Source organism: Balaenoptera borealis (genome assembly GCF_965194805.1).
Source record: "Balaenoptera borealis genome assembly, chromosome: 14".
In the NCBI taxonomy this organism is placed as follows: Eukaryota; Metazoa; Chordata; class Mammalia; order Artiodactyla; family Balaenopteridae; genus Balaenoptera; species Balaenoptera borealis.
Window position 1 is genome coordinate 87,635,231 of NC_138875.1, and position 16,235 is coordinate 87,651,465.

At 41.5% G+C, this 16,235-nt stretch overlaps 1 protein-coding gene across 1 annotated transcript in view; it reads right to left on the reverse strand.

Moving 5' to 3' along the window:
* LOC309610393 (transmembrane protein 132E-like) overlaps positions 1-16,235 on the reverse strand; it is a 46,088-nt gene that overhangs the window by 18,026 nt on the left and 11,827 nt on the right. Inside the window, exon 2 of the mRNA XM_082353302.1 lies at positions 4,340-4,509. Within this exon, the coding sequence (XP_082209428.1) occupies positions 4,340-4,504 (165 nt within the window). The 5' untranslated portion in view covers positions 4,505-4,509. The remainder of the gene's footprint in view (positions 1-4,339; positions 4,510-16,235) is intronic.

Below are 16,235 nucleotides of genomic sequence, written 5' to 3' on the forward strand. Positions count from 1 at the left end.
TCAAGCCAATCAAAAACGCCATCTTGGCGGTTTGCAAAATTAAAGTTATTTAGAGAAAGATGTGCTGGACTCTGCGATAAGCTATGCAAAAAAAAAAAAAAAAGCATTGCAACATTTATTTGTCGTTTCTCTCAGGCGACGCCGATGTACAGCTGGTGTGCCCTGGGGGGAGGGGCTTCGACAATTACAAGCTGCATCTAGTCCCATGGGTCACGTGACCACGCCACCCCGTTATATTTTTAATTTCACCACTATTCGTAAGTGTCTCCCGTTTAATCGTGCTGGCATACTAATAAAAAACAAAGTTGATGACATCTATGATATTGTTACATTGTAACAAGAACTGTACATATAACGTTGCCTTATTTCATCCTCAAAGTAACCTGTTGAGGTTGTCCTATTACCCCCTTAACAGAGAAGGAAAGCAGGGCTCCAGAAGGATAAAGAGCTGTCTTAGATCCCATGGCGTCGGTAAATGTCCTCACGTGGCCACACGGGCAGCCTCATTTTCCCAGCTGCGGAGAAGGAGGAACTGTTCCTCTACCGATGAGCACAGACGGGCAGAGAAACTTTGTAGGCAGGGCCCAGGTTTGGCATTTCTAAGCAGAATCCCTAAATTAAAGGAGAACGAGGCGGATTCGGGAGAGAGTCGATGTCTCTCAGCGCTCATAAACATTTGCATATTTATGACTCCACCTTGTGATAAATAACAGTTTCTCCCTCAACAGTCAAGGTGATTTTTTTTTCAAAAGGAAAATTATTTTCTCAGAATACAGCCTCCTGATGATTTTACCACCTTTGAGGGCGAGTCAAACAGAAACATAAAACCCTTCACATAATCGTTCTCAATTTTGTCATTCAGGGCTCATCACCCAACAAAACGGAACAATTCCCGAGTAGGAGTCTTTGATGTATGTGCCGCCTGACGGACTTTTTTTGTGAGATACGTCATAAATATTAATGGTATTGACGGAGCCTTAGAAATTTGTCGTGTCACATTCCTGCAAGAGAAACACCCAGAATTCTGTCACTTTGTTCCTCCGGCTGACAGCCAACACTTTCTTTCCTGAACTTGTTTAGCTGGGTCTGTTTTTTTCCCATCACCTTCACAAACTCTCCATCCGCAAAGGTTTTCCGGAGTGGACACAGGTCACCTGAATTCAACATCTCAACGGGTTTTTCCTTTTTCTTTTTGATTTAGCTGACTTTCGCCTGCATTCTGCTCTGCAGCCCCTTGTATTGCTCAGTTTTTGATTGTGGGCTAGTATATGGCATAACCTCACCCTCTCCCCACCCCCTGTTAAGTGAACACTGTAGTAACAGGTTTGCTGAATGTGTTCACTGGTGTCCACGTGCTGGGTTATTAGCTGTGGGTAGCTGAATCGCCCTGGACACTTCCAAGTGCAGAGGTTCTACGGCAGCATTTACAGAGTGCAGGGTTTCAAGGTCATCCAAGAATGATGGTTAATGCTGGTATTTGCACAGAGTATTCACTGGATGACTTGGGCTCAGGGAGGGAAGAAACAAACCTGCTGATAGAAGACAATTTTCAGTATGTCGAATGGGATGGCTCAAGTTGCTGGTCCAGCAGCCTGAATGCCTAACGTAAGTTTGTAGATTAAAAACCACATGATAGTGGGGACTTCCCTGGCGGTCCAGTGCTTAAGACTCCCCGAGCTCCCAATGCAGGGGGCACAGGTTTGATCCCTGGTGGTTGGGGAACTAAGATCCCGAATGCTGCCCAGTGGGGCAAAAAAAATAAAATAAAATAGAATTTTAAAAAAGGACCTGACAGTGAATCACTTACAACCACACTGCCCTAGCCACAGGCTGCCTCTGCCCTTCAGGCATGATTTCTCCTCCTTCAGTGCTGTCTGGGTTTCTTGCTTCTCTGGCGAGGCCAGTTATATGTGTGTTGTGCACACTGCATTTCTGTCGCATTTCAGGGCTGAGTTTTACTTAGGAAGGCTCTCTAGAGCGAGCACGGGCTTGCATGTAGTTTGAATTACCCAGTGCTGGGGTGGCGATGAGTGTTACAGTGCATTGCTGGGTTCACTGTGAAAACTGGCTGTGACACGGCTGCAAGTTAATGGAGCTATTCAACAAAGTGAGACCAAAGTAGGTAGTGTTGCTTCTTAACTTGGTTAATTTTTAATCAGCTGTTTTGGCTGTCTCCAAATTCCATAAACTGCTGAATGGAAGCCTTCTGGAAGATTCTGCCTACTGTAGCTAGAGTGAAGTGACTTCCGTACACTTGTTTTACTTTTTACAATTAATCTTCTTATGTTGAAGTAACTACAGACGCATGGAAAGTTGAAAGATGGGAAAAAGAATCTTGTGTACACTGCCCCCAACGGTGACATCTTACGTAGCCGAAGTACAATACATAAAGCCAGAAAACTGACGTCAGTAACATTACTGTTTGTTTGTTTGTTTGTTTTTGGAGTATAGTTGATTTACAATGTTGTGTTAGTTTCAGGTGTACAGCACAGTGATTCAGTTTATAGATAGATGGATAGATATAGAAATAGATATAGATATATACCCACTCTTTTTCAGAATTTTTTCATTTATAGGTTATTACAAAATATTGAGTATAGTTCCCTCTGCTGTGCAGTGGTATATGGTATATGTTAAGCCCACCTTCCTAATTTATTCTTTCACCCCTTTCCTTTTGGTAATTCACATTGGTAACATGACTGTTAACTTGACTACAGACCTTACTCAACTTCCAACATTTTTTAACCTGCATTCATTTGTGTGTATACGTGTGCATTTCTATGCAATTCGATCCCATACACAGATCTGTGGACCCAACAGTAAATTAGGTGCAGAACTCTGTCATCATTACAAAGGATCTCTGTGACGTTGCCCATTTGTAGCCACGCCCACCAACCACCCGACCTTCTGCCCATTTCCCCTGGCTACGACTCATCCCTCCTCCATGTCTGCTGTTTTTTCATTTCAAGAATGGTACATAGAGACTTCCCTGGTGGTCCAGTGGGTAAGACTCCATGCTTCCAACACAGGGGGCAAGGGTTTGATCCCTGGTTGGGGAACTATGATCCCACATGCTGCGTGGCATGGTCAATAAAATAATATAAAATAAAATAAAAATAATTTAAAATAAAATATAATATAATATTAAATCCCCCTTAAAAAATGGTACATAAAAGGAAACTTAGGGTGTGTAACCCCTTTAGATTGGTATTTGTTTTTCACTAAGCGGGATTCCTGCATGTCCATCGAAGCACTTCTGTGTCCCTAGTTATGCCTTTGCCTCACAAATTGGTACCCCACCGTATGGATGTACCAGCCTATGTTCCATTCAACCACTGAAGGACACTTGGGTTATTTCCCTGTATTTTTCCAGTACAAATAAATCTACATATAAACATTTATGTTCAGGTTTTCATGTGAACATAGGTTTTCATTTCTATGTGTTAAATGCCAAAGAGTGTGGTGATTACTGGGTTGTCTGGTGAGTGACTGTTTAGTTTTGTGAGAAACTCTCAAATTGTCTTCCAGAGTAGCTATACCATTTTACATTCCCTTCGGTGATGTAAGAGAGAAGCAGTTTCTCTGCACCCTCGCCAGCATTTGGTGGTATCAGTGTTCTCTAGTTTAGCCCATTCTAATAGGTGTGTAGGGGTATCTCATTGTGGTTTTAATTTGCTCTTCCCTAATGGCAAATGATGTTGAACATCTTTTCATGTGTTTATTTCTCATCCATATCTCCTCCTTGGGAAAATATCTACGTCTTTCACCCATTCTCTAATAGGATTTGTTGTCGTTGTTGTTTTTCTGCTGAGTTTTGTGAGTTCTTTATATTGGGTTGGCCAAAAAGTTCAGAAAAGTTACAGGAAAAACCCGAACGAACTTTTTGGCCAACCCAATATATAAGGGCCCCTTGGCCCAGAATTTTTTGTGCTTGGCTGAATTTTTTGTCTCTTTTCACCTTAAAGGCCAGCTTTTAGAGACGCCTCTCCTGACCACCTGGCTAAATTATTTCCTCCTTTTCTCGCTCACTTGTAATCCCCTCTCATAGATCACATCACAGTCTGTAATTCATGCTTACCTGTTTGCTTCCCTATTGGTTCACAAGCACGTGGCATGTTTGCTCAGCAGGTGTTTCTCCAGCACCTAGTGTGGTGCCTCGTACACAGCTGGTGCTAAGTGAATGGTCCGTCTACAAGCAGAACCCTCGTCGGCCAGCTGGATGAGACTCACTTGCCTCGAGTGGGACCCCAACTCTCCCGCTTGACCTTCTTCAGGCTGCTCAGAGCTACACGCCCTTCCCCCCAACGCCTGCTCTCCTGTCACCTCCCAAGCCCGTTACCTGCACCAGCTCACAGCTTAGTGCATCTCTGGGCAGTTGCCAGAGATGCATTCTGTACGTCCTCCACCGGGTACTCCACCTGCCAGGTGATCTGCTGGGCGCCGGCCAGGCCACTGCTGTTGTCAATTCCAAAGTCCACTTGAAAGATCTCATAGAAGGAGCCATTTGTTCTGCAAAACAAACACACAGTCAAGTGCAGTTTAAAACCTGAGACTCAGCAGAATGTCCAGAACGCGATAAATTGCCACATTCCTCTTTGTCAACCCAAAGAAGGCTGGCCAAGTTCAACAGGTCACAGGTGGTGTCGATAGAGCCTGATTCACAGGCTGCCCACAGACGGCCCACACCTCCGCGTGGACAGACCATCGTCTTCAGGGCCCTGTCCTTCCCTGAACGAGCAGCTCAGAGAGCACTGCATCTCTGGGCACTGCCACAGCTCGGTCCTCCCCAACCCCACGCCTGCGGACGCCACGATCCAAGCACCACACACGGGACGTGGCCCTACACCTTCATCTAGGGCCACCGTTACTCCAATCGTGAGGCACAGCCTGGATTCTGGCTGTTTCTACTTCTACTCACCTGTGTGGCTGTGGACCCGTGGTGCAAACTCTGAGCTTTAGAATCTGGGGAGAACATTGGTGCCTATGTGGGTTTGTGAAAGCATTGTGAGACCAAGGATGGGAAAGGACCCCATAAGGTGCATAGTCCGTGACATCAACTCTGAGCTACATTAATAAGGAGCTATGCTGCATTCTCCATGTCATCAGCCTGCAATGGGAGGGGATGTATTGTAAGAAAACCCCACCCGGAATGTAAGTTGGTGCAGCCACTGTGGAAAACAGTATGGAGGTTCCTCAGAAAACTAAAAACAGAGCTACCACATGATCCAGCAATCCCACTCCTGGGCATATATCTAGACAAAACTAATAATTCAAAATGATACATGCACCCCTATGTTCATAGCAGCACTATTCACAATAGCCAAGACATGGAAACAACCAAAGTGTCCATCGACAGATGAATGGATAAAGAAGATGTGGTACATATACACAATGGAATATTACTCAGCCATAAAAAGGAATGAAATAATGCCATTTGCAGCAACATGGATGGACCTAGAGATTATCATATTAAATGAAGTAAGTCAGAAAGAGAAAGACAAATACAATATGATATCACTTAAATGCAGAATCTAAAAAAATGACACAAACGAACCTATCTATGCAACAGAAACAGAATCACGGACATAGAGAACAGACTGGTGGTTGCCAAGGGGGGGCGGGTTGGGCGAGGGATGGAGTGGGGAGTTGGGGTCAGCAGATGTAAGCTGTTCTATATAGGATGGATAAACAACAAGGTCCTACTGTAGAGCACAGGGAATTATATTCAATATCCTGTGATAAACCATCATGGAAAAGAATATTTTTTTAAAATATATATATATGTATATCTGAATGACTTTGCTGTACAGCAGAAATTAACACAACATTGTAAATCAACTATACTTCATAAAAATAAATAAATTAATAATAAATAAATAAAAAGAAACCCCCGCCTGCCTTCATTCATGGAGGGACAACACTGTACGTGTGTTTGGAGGAGGGGGAAGAAGGCAGACGGGGCACGTGTACATGAAAAGGGTCAGTGTCCTTCTCGGCACCTTTCTACGTAGGGAGAGCCTCTCATCATGAACACGGACTTGTAAATTGTAAGCTGACTCTTGCACGGAACAGAGAGTTCAAACAAAAAGCCACCCAGCACAGGATTTGTGAATGACTTCTGTAGCATAAGTCTGTGTCCATCACCGTGTTTCTAGCTTTACCCAGATGCAAGGAACATGACAGCGAGAATCTTTATTCTGGTTTCCATGGGAAGGAGTGGGTGAGGCAGAGGAAGCAGCCTTAGGTTCCACTAATTCGAACGATTTCAGCGGACCTGGGACAAAAAGACTGTCCAGGTTGCCTGGCACCTGGCCCTGGGGTGATGAAGGCGGGTGGCGAGTGGCCCTGAGTGTGAGAGCTCAATAAGGGAAGCGGTTGGGGTAGAGGCTCCGGAGGGACTGGGTTTTATTTGCAAAGCACCCTTGAGGGCTTCCTACTATCTTAGAAATTGGCTCATCTTGGGAAGGGCAGTCCCTTCCATGTCAGCAAGGGCCCAGATGTCAAAGCATCAAGACACAGAAAATAAAAGATGTGGGTACCACAGCCGAACCCACCAGCTTGTCTTCAGGGACCCCTTCCAGCCATCATTACTCAGCTTATCACTCACAGTGACAATAAAGGTTGCTTTGTAAAAGAAATGGGAGAGAGATACAGAGAGAGAAAAACTCTTCTTGCTCTCTAATGATCTAATGATTATGTCCTCTAATAGATTATTTTACTCTCATGGATTTCAGGACGTGCTGAGGCTCAGATGACAAAGGTTCTCCTACTTTGCATAGTCCTGGAAATGGGACAAGAGAGGTTGCTTCTGGTATTTAGGACTATTTTTTTTCTTTTTTCTTTTTTTTTTAGTGTTTTCCCCTGAGCATTAAACTTAAGAGCTAACCAAAAAGTAAGGTAAATACTGAATGATGACTTATATCGAACGAACCCAAAGCATCCTTGACTTCATGTCCCAAATGATCTTCATCCTCAAGGTAACTTGTTCAACCTCTGACTTTGTCTGTAGACAGTAACTTTATGAGAACAAAAGTGTGTCTGTATGGTTCCCGGTTCCATCTTCAAGGGCTGGCATGGTGCCTGGCAATTGCAGGAATTCACTCAGTATTTGTTTAATTAATTAAATATCCTCAAAGTTCTGGCAGAACATCCTGTAAAATTCTGGGGATGTCATTTACATTCTGGGAGGCAAGGAACTACCAGTCAACTGAGTCTTGAACCATATTCTTGTGCTTGGCTGGTAAGTATATTTAGATAAACTTTCCTTCCCAGGAGAGACTTCTGTCTCTCCTATTAAAACATTAGTTCTCTGGTGGGGGAAGGGATAGTAGGGAGTTTAGGACTGACATGTACACCCTGCTATATTTAAAATGGATAACTAATAAGGACTTACTATATAGCACAGGGAACTCTGCTCAATATTATGTAACAACCTAAATGGAAAAGAATTTGAAAAAGAATGGATACATGTATATGTATAACTGAATCACTTTGCTGTACACCTGAAACTAACACATTGTTAATCAACTATACTCCAACATAAAATAAAAAGTTTAAAAAAAAAATAAAAGCACTACAAAAATTACAATAAAGGGGAAAAAAAAGAACATTAGTTGTCAACTGCAGGCAGTTTTTGGAATATTTGGCCATGCGTGGAGATGAGTTTGGGAGTCACCGTTTGAGTAACACTACTGGTGGGTAGAGACTGGAGACACTGCTAAATATCTTATGAAGGACAAGATAGCTGCCTCGCACCCTCCGTGATCATTTTCTGGCTCAAAATGTTAATGGTGCCAGGGCTGAGAAACCCTACACTGAACTATAAGTTTTTCAAAGGTCAGAGCCTGTTACTAACACCTTCGTCACTCCAGGGTTTAAGCTTAGTAACTGGTATATTTATTTGGTCAGTAATTTTTTTTTTTTTTTGGCCACACCGCGGCTTGTGTGATCTTAGTCCCCCGACTAGGGATTGAACCCAGGTCCTCGGCAGTGAAAGCGTGGAGTCCTAACCACTGGACCTCCAGGGAATTCCCTGGTCAGTAATATTTACTGAGCACCCGCTAAGTGCCAGAAAATGGAAATACAGATGCAGCTGCAAAAGAGATGCAGTCCCTGCCTTAGCAATCATGTAAATTAATCACAAATAGCAGTAACTGTTATCATTAAAATCAAACAGAGGAGTTTAATTTGTATTAAAAAGTTAAATAGCAAATTAAAACCACAAGGAGATACCACAACACACCTATCAGAATGGTTAAAATTAAAGATAGATAGATAGATAGATAGATAATGATGGATGGATAGATAGATAGACAGATAGATAGATAGACAGACAGAACCAAATGCTGTCAAGGACTCAAAGAAAATGAATCACTTATAAACCTATATATGAAGGTTCATAGCAGCTTTATTTGAAACAGCCCCAAACTAGAACGTTGCTCAAATACAATGGTTATAAAAACTGTAGTATGTACATTCATACCAGGGAACACCAAGAAACAAAAAAGAGCAGCATTGATACAAGCAACAGCTTGGACGGATCTCAAGGGAATTAGGATGACTAAAAGAAAATTTAAAAGCCAATCTTAAAAGGTTACATACTGGGTGGTTCTCTTTATATAACACCCTGGAAATGACACCATTGTAGAGGTAAAGAACAGACTCATGGCTGCCAGGTGCTATGGCCTGAATGTTTGAGTCTCTCACAGATTCCTGTGTTGAATCCTAACCCCCAAGGTGATGGTGTTAGGAGGTGGGGTCTTTGGGAGGTGATCAGGTCACAAGGATGCAGCCCCCATGAGTAGCATTAGTGCCCTTACAAAGACCCCAGAGAGCTCCCGAGCCCCCTCTGCCATGTGAAGTTACAGGGAAAGCTTGCATCACCAAATCTCTCTTGTTTGGTGGATTCTGCTGTTATTATTTTAATCTCAAATACAGTTTTCCAGCATGTGTACTCTACGAAATTTTCCCATCTGACTCTTTAATGATCTCCTAACAAGTAATCCATCCCCTTGCCCTACTTTCCAACCACAGGAAAATAATCTTTTTCCTTTCTCTCTCATGCTCTTTTTTTTTTTTTAAGTAAAATTTACCTTTATTTTTGCTTTGCCAACACTTCCCAGAGCTGAAAACAATAAATCTTGATAATGAACAAAGACTCTGCTTTCTCGGCTGCCAGATCCACAGCTATTTCTCATGATAACAACTCACACTCACTTCCAGCTTAGCTGATTTTATCAGCAGCATCATGACCAAGTCCTGACACAGCTAAGACAACTGCTGTAATTATTTTTTTCTTTGCCTCTATCTTTCTGACAATATCCCAAACCTTCCCAGAAAGTGATGGTTCAAAATTATTTAAAATGAACTCCCTAAATACAATTTTTGGAAGTTGTCTTTCTTTTTGTTTCCTCCTGTTATTGCTCTTGATAAAAAATACTGATTATGTAGAAAGACTTATGGAATCCATTTCTGAATGAATCTCCCTAAGTTAGAAAAACATCCTAGTCTGGGTGACTTAAGCAATGATGTAGCATAAGCTGGCAACATGCACAGGGGAAGGGCTTTCAGATCTTGTTAACTCTCCTTAAGGATCCTGGGGTAAAAATCTGGGGGTGAATATTCATGGGTCTGTGGGTTTGTCTTAGAGCAGAGCTGGGGGTTTGTATTTTTAATTGTATACTGTAGTATCACTTTTTGAATAAAAATAATACACTCTCAGGATTCAAAATCCAAAAGCCTAAAAGAAGATAACTGAAAATTCTCCCTTTCATTGCTACACTCCAAACCATCAGCCAAACAGAATTTTTTTTCGTTTTCTCATTGGTCCTCCACAGATAGTCTGGGCACCTACAAGCCTGAACATGAGTAATTCTTTTTGCCTTGTTTTTACAAAAATGGTGTACATTGCACACTCTGTTCTGCCTCTAGAATATTTGATCTCTCACCCAAAGGGAAAGGAGAGCTCTGGTCATCCTCTCCCTGGCAATGAAGTGCTCTGGTCTGGAAGTGAGGCCAGAACAAGTCACATGGCCCCATCTGACCACGGGCTCCAGCAAGGACCATCCTTCTGCGAGTCCAGAGGGGAAGGGGTGAGCCACGCTTGGGACTTGGGAACAAGGCAGCCCTGGCTGAGGCAGGAACTGTCCGGGAGGAAAAATTTTCCTCTACACTATAGGTTCTCTGGCTGGTCTAAGAATTAAATTGACATGAGACAGATGAACAGGAGAAAATCAAACTTTAATAACCTATATATATGAGGGGGATCCAGGAAAACTGAGCAACTTTCCAAAATGGCTAAAACCCTCACCTTAAATACCGTCTTCAGCAAAAGACAAAAGTTGCAGGTAGAGGTTTAGGACTTTAAAGGGGAGGAAGGCAATTCACATGGAGATGGAAGAGCAAATGTTTAGTAACTAAATGTTTGCTGGGCCAGACAGAGACAATGGGACACAGAGTCGACTCTGATCTCTAGGTCCTGTTTCCCCCCCACCACACTTAGTCCATATTCCTTGCAGACATCTCCGGTGATAGCTCTATTCTGGGACTAGACCCTCTGTCTAAATTTTTTAGGCAGTTACAGGGAAGATCAAAGTTTCTTTGTGTGAGTCTTATGGGTCTTGATTGTTTTCAGCTCAAAATAACTTGCATGCCAAAGAAATATTTTGGAGTGGCAAATTCTGTTCCCTTCTAGAACTGTTGTGCACTATTGGTGAGAATGTAAAATGGTACAGCCGCTATAGAAAACATTATAGTGATTCCTCAAAAAATTAGAATTACCGTCAGATCCAGCAAAATTCCACTTCTGGTTCGATACCCAAAAGAATTGAGAGCAAGGTCTCAAAGTAATACATGTGCACTCATATCCATAGTGAAACAGGAGGGAAGGGGGTGGGGCACAACCTTTAAAAGAATGATATAGCCATAGGACAAGACAAAAACTGGTGAGAACCAACTAGGTCCAAGATGGCAGATGATCCTACTTCTGGTGGACCTTGAGCCTCATTATATGCTCATTGTAATACATTAGCAACTATATGACACGCCCACCAGTGCCATGACAGTTCTGAGGCCAACCATGAAAGGCCAAAAAGTGGGCGGTGGCCCAATTCCTGGAAATCTCCACCCCTTCCCCCAAATAATTGGAATAATCCTCCCACTCAGCCGATGAAATTACCCAGCCCATAAAAACTAACCACACCATATTTCTGGGCTCTCTCACTTTCTGAAATGGCCCACACTCTGTCTGTGGAGTGTGTTTCTCTCTAAGTAAATCCATTTCTTACCTATCACTTAGTCTCCCAATTCTTTCACGATGAAGCGAGAAACTTAAATTCACCAGGAACAATAGCAGCATTATTCACAAGAGATAAAACATGGATGCAACCCAAGTGTCCTGGAGACCGATGAATGGATTAGCAAAATGTGGTCTGTCCATACAATGGAATATTATTAGCCTTAAAAAGGAGGGAGGGCTCTTTGGTGGGGCTAATGGCGGGCTCTGGGAGGGCTCATGCCAAGGGGCACTTCCCAGAACTTCTGCTGCCAGTGTCCTTGTCCCTGCGGTGAGTCACATCCACCCCTCACCTCTGCAGGAGACCCTGCAACACTGGCAGGGAGAGGAATGGTGGGTACTGAAGTAACAGACCTCTGTTGACCAACCGTGTGGCTGACAGGGTCTTGGTGCTCCGGCCGGGTGTCAGGCCTGAGCCTCTGAGGTAAGAGAGCCAAGTTCAGGACACTGGTCCACCAGAGACCTCCCGGCCCCACATAATATCAAACGGGGAAAGCTCTCCCAGAGATCTCCATCACAACGCTAAGACCCAGCTCCACCCAACAACCAGCAAGTTCCAGTGCTGGACACTCCATGCCAAACAAGTAGCAAGACAAGAACCCAACCCCATCCATTAGCAGAGAGGCTGCCTAAAATCATAAGGTCACAGACACCCCCAAAACACACCACCAGACGCAGTCCTGCCCACCAGAAAGACAAGATCCAGCCTCATCCACCTGAACACAGGCACCAGTCCCCTCCACCAGGAAGCCTACACAATGCACTGAACCAACTTTACCCACTGGGGGCAGACACCAAAAACAACAGGAACTACGAACCTGCAGCCTACGAAACGGAGACCCCAAACACAGTAAGTTAAGCAAAATGACAAGACAGAGAAATACACAGCAGATGAAGGAGCAAGGTAAAAACCCACCAGACCAACAGATGAAGAGGAAATAGGCAGTCTACCTGAAAAAGAATTCAGAGTAATGATAGTAAAGATGATCCAAAATCTTGGAAATAGAATGGAGAAAATACAAGAAACACTTAACAAGGACCTAGAAGAACTAAAGAGCAAACAAACAATGATGAACAACACAATAACTGAAATTAAAAATTCTCTAGAAGGAATCAATAGCAGAATAACTGAAGCAGAAGAACGGATAAGAGACCTGGAAGATAAAATAGTGGAAATAACTACCACAGAGCAGAATAAAGAAAAAAGAATGAAAAGAATTGAGGACAGTCTCAGAGACCTCTGGGACACCATTAAATGCACCAGTATTTGAATTATAGGGGTCCCGGAAGAAGAAGAGAAAAAGAAAGGGACTGAGAAAATATTTTAAGAGATTATAGTTGAAAACTTCCCTAACATGGGAAAGGAAATAATCAAGTCCAGGAAGTGCAGAGAGTCACATACAGGATAAATCCAAGGAGCAACACGCCAAGACACATATTAATCAAACTATCAAAAATTAAATACAAGGAAAAAATATTAAAAGCAGCAAGGGAAAAGCAACAAATAACATACAAGGGAATCCCCATAAGGTTAACAGCTGATCTTTCAGCAGAAACTCTGCAAGCCAGAAGGGAGTGGCAGGACATATTTAAATTGATGAAAGGGAAAAACCTACAACCAAGATTACTCCACCCAGCAAGGATCTCATCAGATTCGACAGAGAAATTAAAACCTTTACAGACAAGCAAAAGCTAAGAGAATTCAGCACCACCAAACCAGCTCTACAACAAATGCTAAAGGAACTTCTCTAGGCAGGAAACACAAGAGAAGGAAAAGACCTACAAAAACAAACCCCCAAAAATTAAGAAAATGGTAATAGGAACATACATATAGATAATTACCTTAAATGTAAATGGATTAAATGCTCCCACCAAAAGACATACACTGGCTGAATGGAAACAAAAACAAGACCCATATATATGCTGTCTACAAGAGACCCACTTAAGACCTAGGGACACATACAGATTGAAAGTGGGGGGATGGAAAAAGATATTCCATGCAAATGGAAATCAAAAGAAAGCTGGAGTAGCAATTCTCATATCAGAAAAAATAGACTTTAAAATAAAGACTATTAAAAGAGACAAAGAAGGACAATGCACAATGATCAAAGGATCAATCCAAGAAGAAGATATAACAATTGTAAATATTTATGCACCCAACATAGGAGCACCTCAATACATAAGGCAAATGCTAACAGCCGTAAAAGGGGAAATTGACAGTAACACAATCATAGTAGGGGACTTTAACACCCCACTTTCACCAACAGACAGACCATCCAAACAGAAAATTAATAAGAAAACACAAGCTTTAAATGACACAATAGACCACATAGATTTAACTGATATTTATAGGACATTCCAACCAAAAACAACAGAATACACTTTCTTCTCAAGTGCTCAAGGAACATTCTCCAGGATAGAGCATATCTTGGGTCACAAATCAAACCTTAGTAAATTTAAGAAAATTGAAATCGTATCAAGACTCTTTTCCAACAACAACGCTATGAGATTTTCCCTGGGAAAATCTGTAAAAAATACAAACACATGGAGGCTAAACAATACACTACTAAATAACCAAGAGCTCACTGAAGAGATCATAGAGAAAATAAAAAAATACCTAGAAACAAATGACAATGAAAACACGACAACCCAAAATCTATGGGATGCAGCAAAAGCAGTTCTAAGAGGGAAGTTTAGAGCAATACAATCCTACCTCAAGAGACAAGAAACATCTCAAATAAACAACCTAACCTTACACCTAAAGCAATTAGAGAAAGAAGAATTAAAAAAAGCCTGAAGTTAGCAGAAGGAAAGAAATCATAAAGATCAGATCAGAAATAAATGAAAAATGAAGGAAACAATAGCAAAGATCAATAAAATTAAAAGCTGGTTCTTTGAGAAGATAAACAAAATTGATAAACCATTAGCCAGACTCATCAAAAAAAAAAAGGGAGAAGACTCAAATCAACAGAATTAGAAATGAAAAAGGAGAAGTAACAACTGACACTACAGAAATACAAAGGATCATGAGAGATTACTACAAGCAACTATATGCCAATAAAATGGACAAGCTTGAAGAAATGGACAAATTTTTAGAAAAGCACAACCTTCCAAGACTGAACCAGGAAGAAATAGAAAATATAAACAGACCCATCACAAGTGCTGAAATTGAAACTGTGATTAAAAATCTTCCAACAAACAAAAGCCCAGGACCAGATGGCTTCCCAGGCAAATTCTATCAAACATTTAGAGAAGACTTAACACCTATCCTTCTCAAAATCTTCCAAAATATAGCAGAGGGAGGAACAAGCCAAACTCATTCTACAAGGCTACCATCACCCTGATATCAAAACCAGACAAAGATGTCACAAAAAAAGAAAACTACAGGCCAATATCACTGATGAACATAGGCGCAAACATCCTCAACAAAATGCTAGCAAACGGAAACCAGCAGCAGACTAAAAGGATCATACACCATGATCAACTAGGGTTTATCCCAGGAATACAAGGATTCTTCAGTATACGCAAATCAATCAATGTGATACACCATATAAACAAATTGAAGGAGAAAAACCATATGATCATCTCAATGGATGCAGGAAAAGCTTGTGACAAAATTCAACACCCATTTATGATAAAAACTCTCCAGAAAGTAGGCATAGAGGGAACCTACCTCAACATAATAAAGGCCATATATGACAAACCCACAGCCAACATCGTTCTCAATGGTGAAAAACTGAAACCATTTCACTAAGATCAGGAACAAGACAAGGTTGCCCACTCTCACCACTATTATTCAACATAGTATTGGAAGTTTTAGCCACAGCAATCAGAGATGAAAAAGAAATAAAAGGAATCCAAACTGGAAAAGAAGAAGTAAAACTGCCATTGTTTGCAGATGACATGATACTATACATAGAGAATTCTAAAGATGCTACCAGAAAACTACTAGAGCTAATCAATGAATTTGGTAATGTAGCAGGATACAAAAATAATGCACAGAAATCTCTTGAATTCCTATACACTAATGATGAAAAATCTGAAAGAGAAATTAAGGAAACACTCCCATTTACCACTGCAACAAAAAGAATAAAATACCTAGAAATAAACTTACCTAAGGAGACAAAAGACCTGCATGCAGAAAACTATAAGATGATACAAACAGATGGAGAGATAAACCATGTTCTTGGATTGGAAGAATCAACACTGTGAAAATGACTATACTGCCCAAAGCAATCTACAGATTCAATGCAATCTCTATCAAACTACCAATGGCATTTTTCACAGAACTAGAACAAAAAATTTCACAATTGTATGGAAACACAAAAGACCCCGAATAGCCAAAGCAATCTTGAGAAAGAAAAACGGAGCTGGAGGAATCAGGCTCCCTGACTTCAGACTATACTACAAAGCTACAGTAATCAAGACAGTATGGTACTGGCACAAAAACAGAAATATAGATCAATGGAACAGGATAGAAAACCCAGAGATAAACCCATACACATATGGCCCCCTTATTTTTGATAAAGGAGGCAAGAATATACAATGGAGAAAAGACAGCCTCTTCAATAAGTGGTGCTGGGAAAACTGGACAGCTACATGTAAAAGAATGAAATTAGAACACTCCCTAACACCATACACAAAAATAAGCTCAAAATGGATGAAAGACCTAAATATAAGGCCAGACACTATAAAACTCTTAGAGGAAAACATAGGCAGAACACTCTATGACATAAATCACAGCAAGATCCTTTTTGACCCACCTCCTAGAGAAATGGAAATAAAAACAAAAATAAACAAATGGGACCTAATGAAACTTAAAAGCTTTTGCACAGCAAAGGAAACCATAAACATGACGAAAAGACAACCCTCAGAATGGGAGAAAATATTTGCAAATGAAGCAACTCACAAAGGATTAATCTCCAAAATATACAAGCAGCTC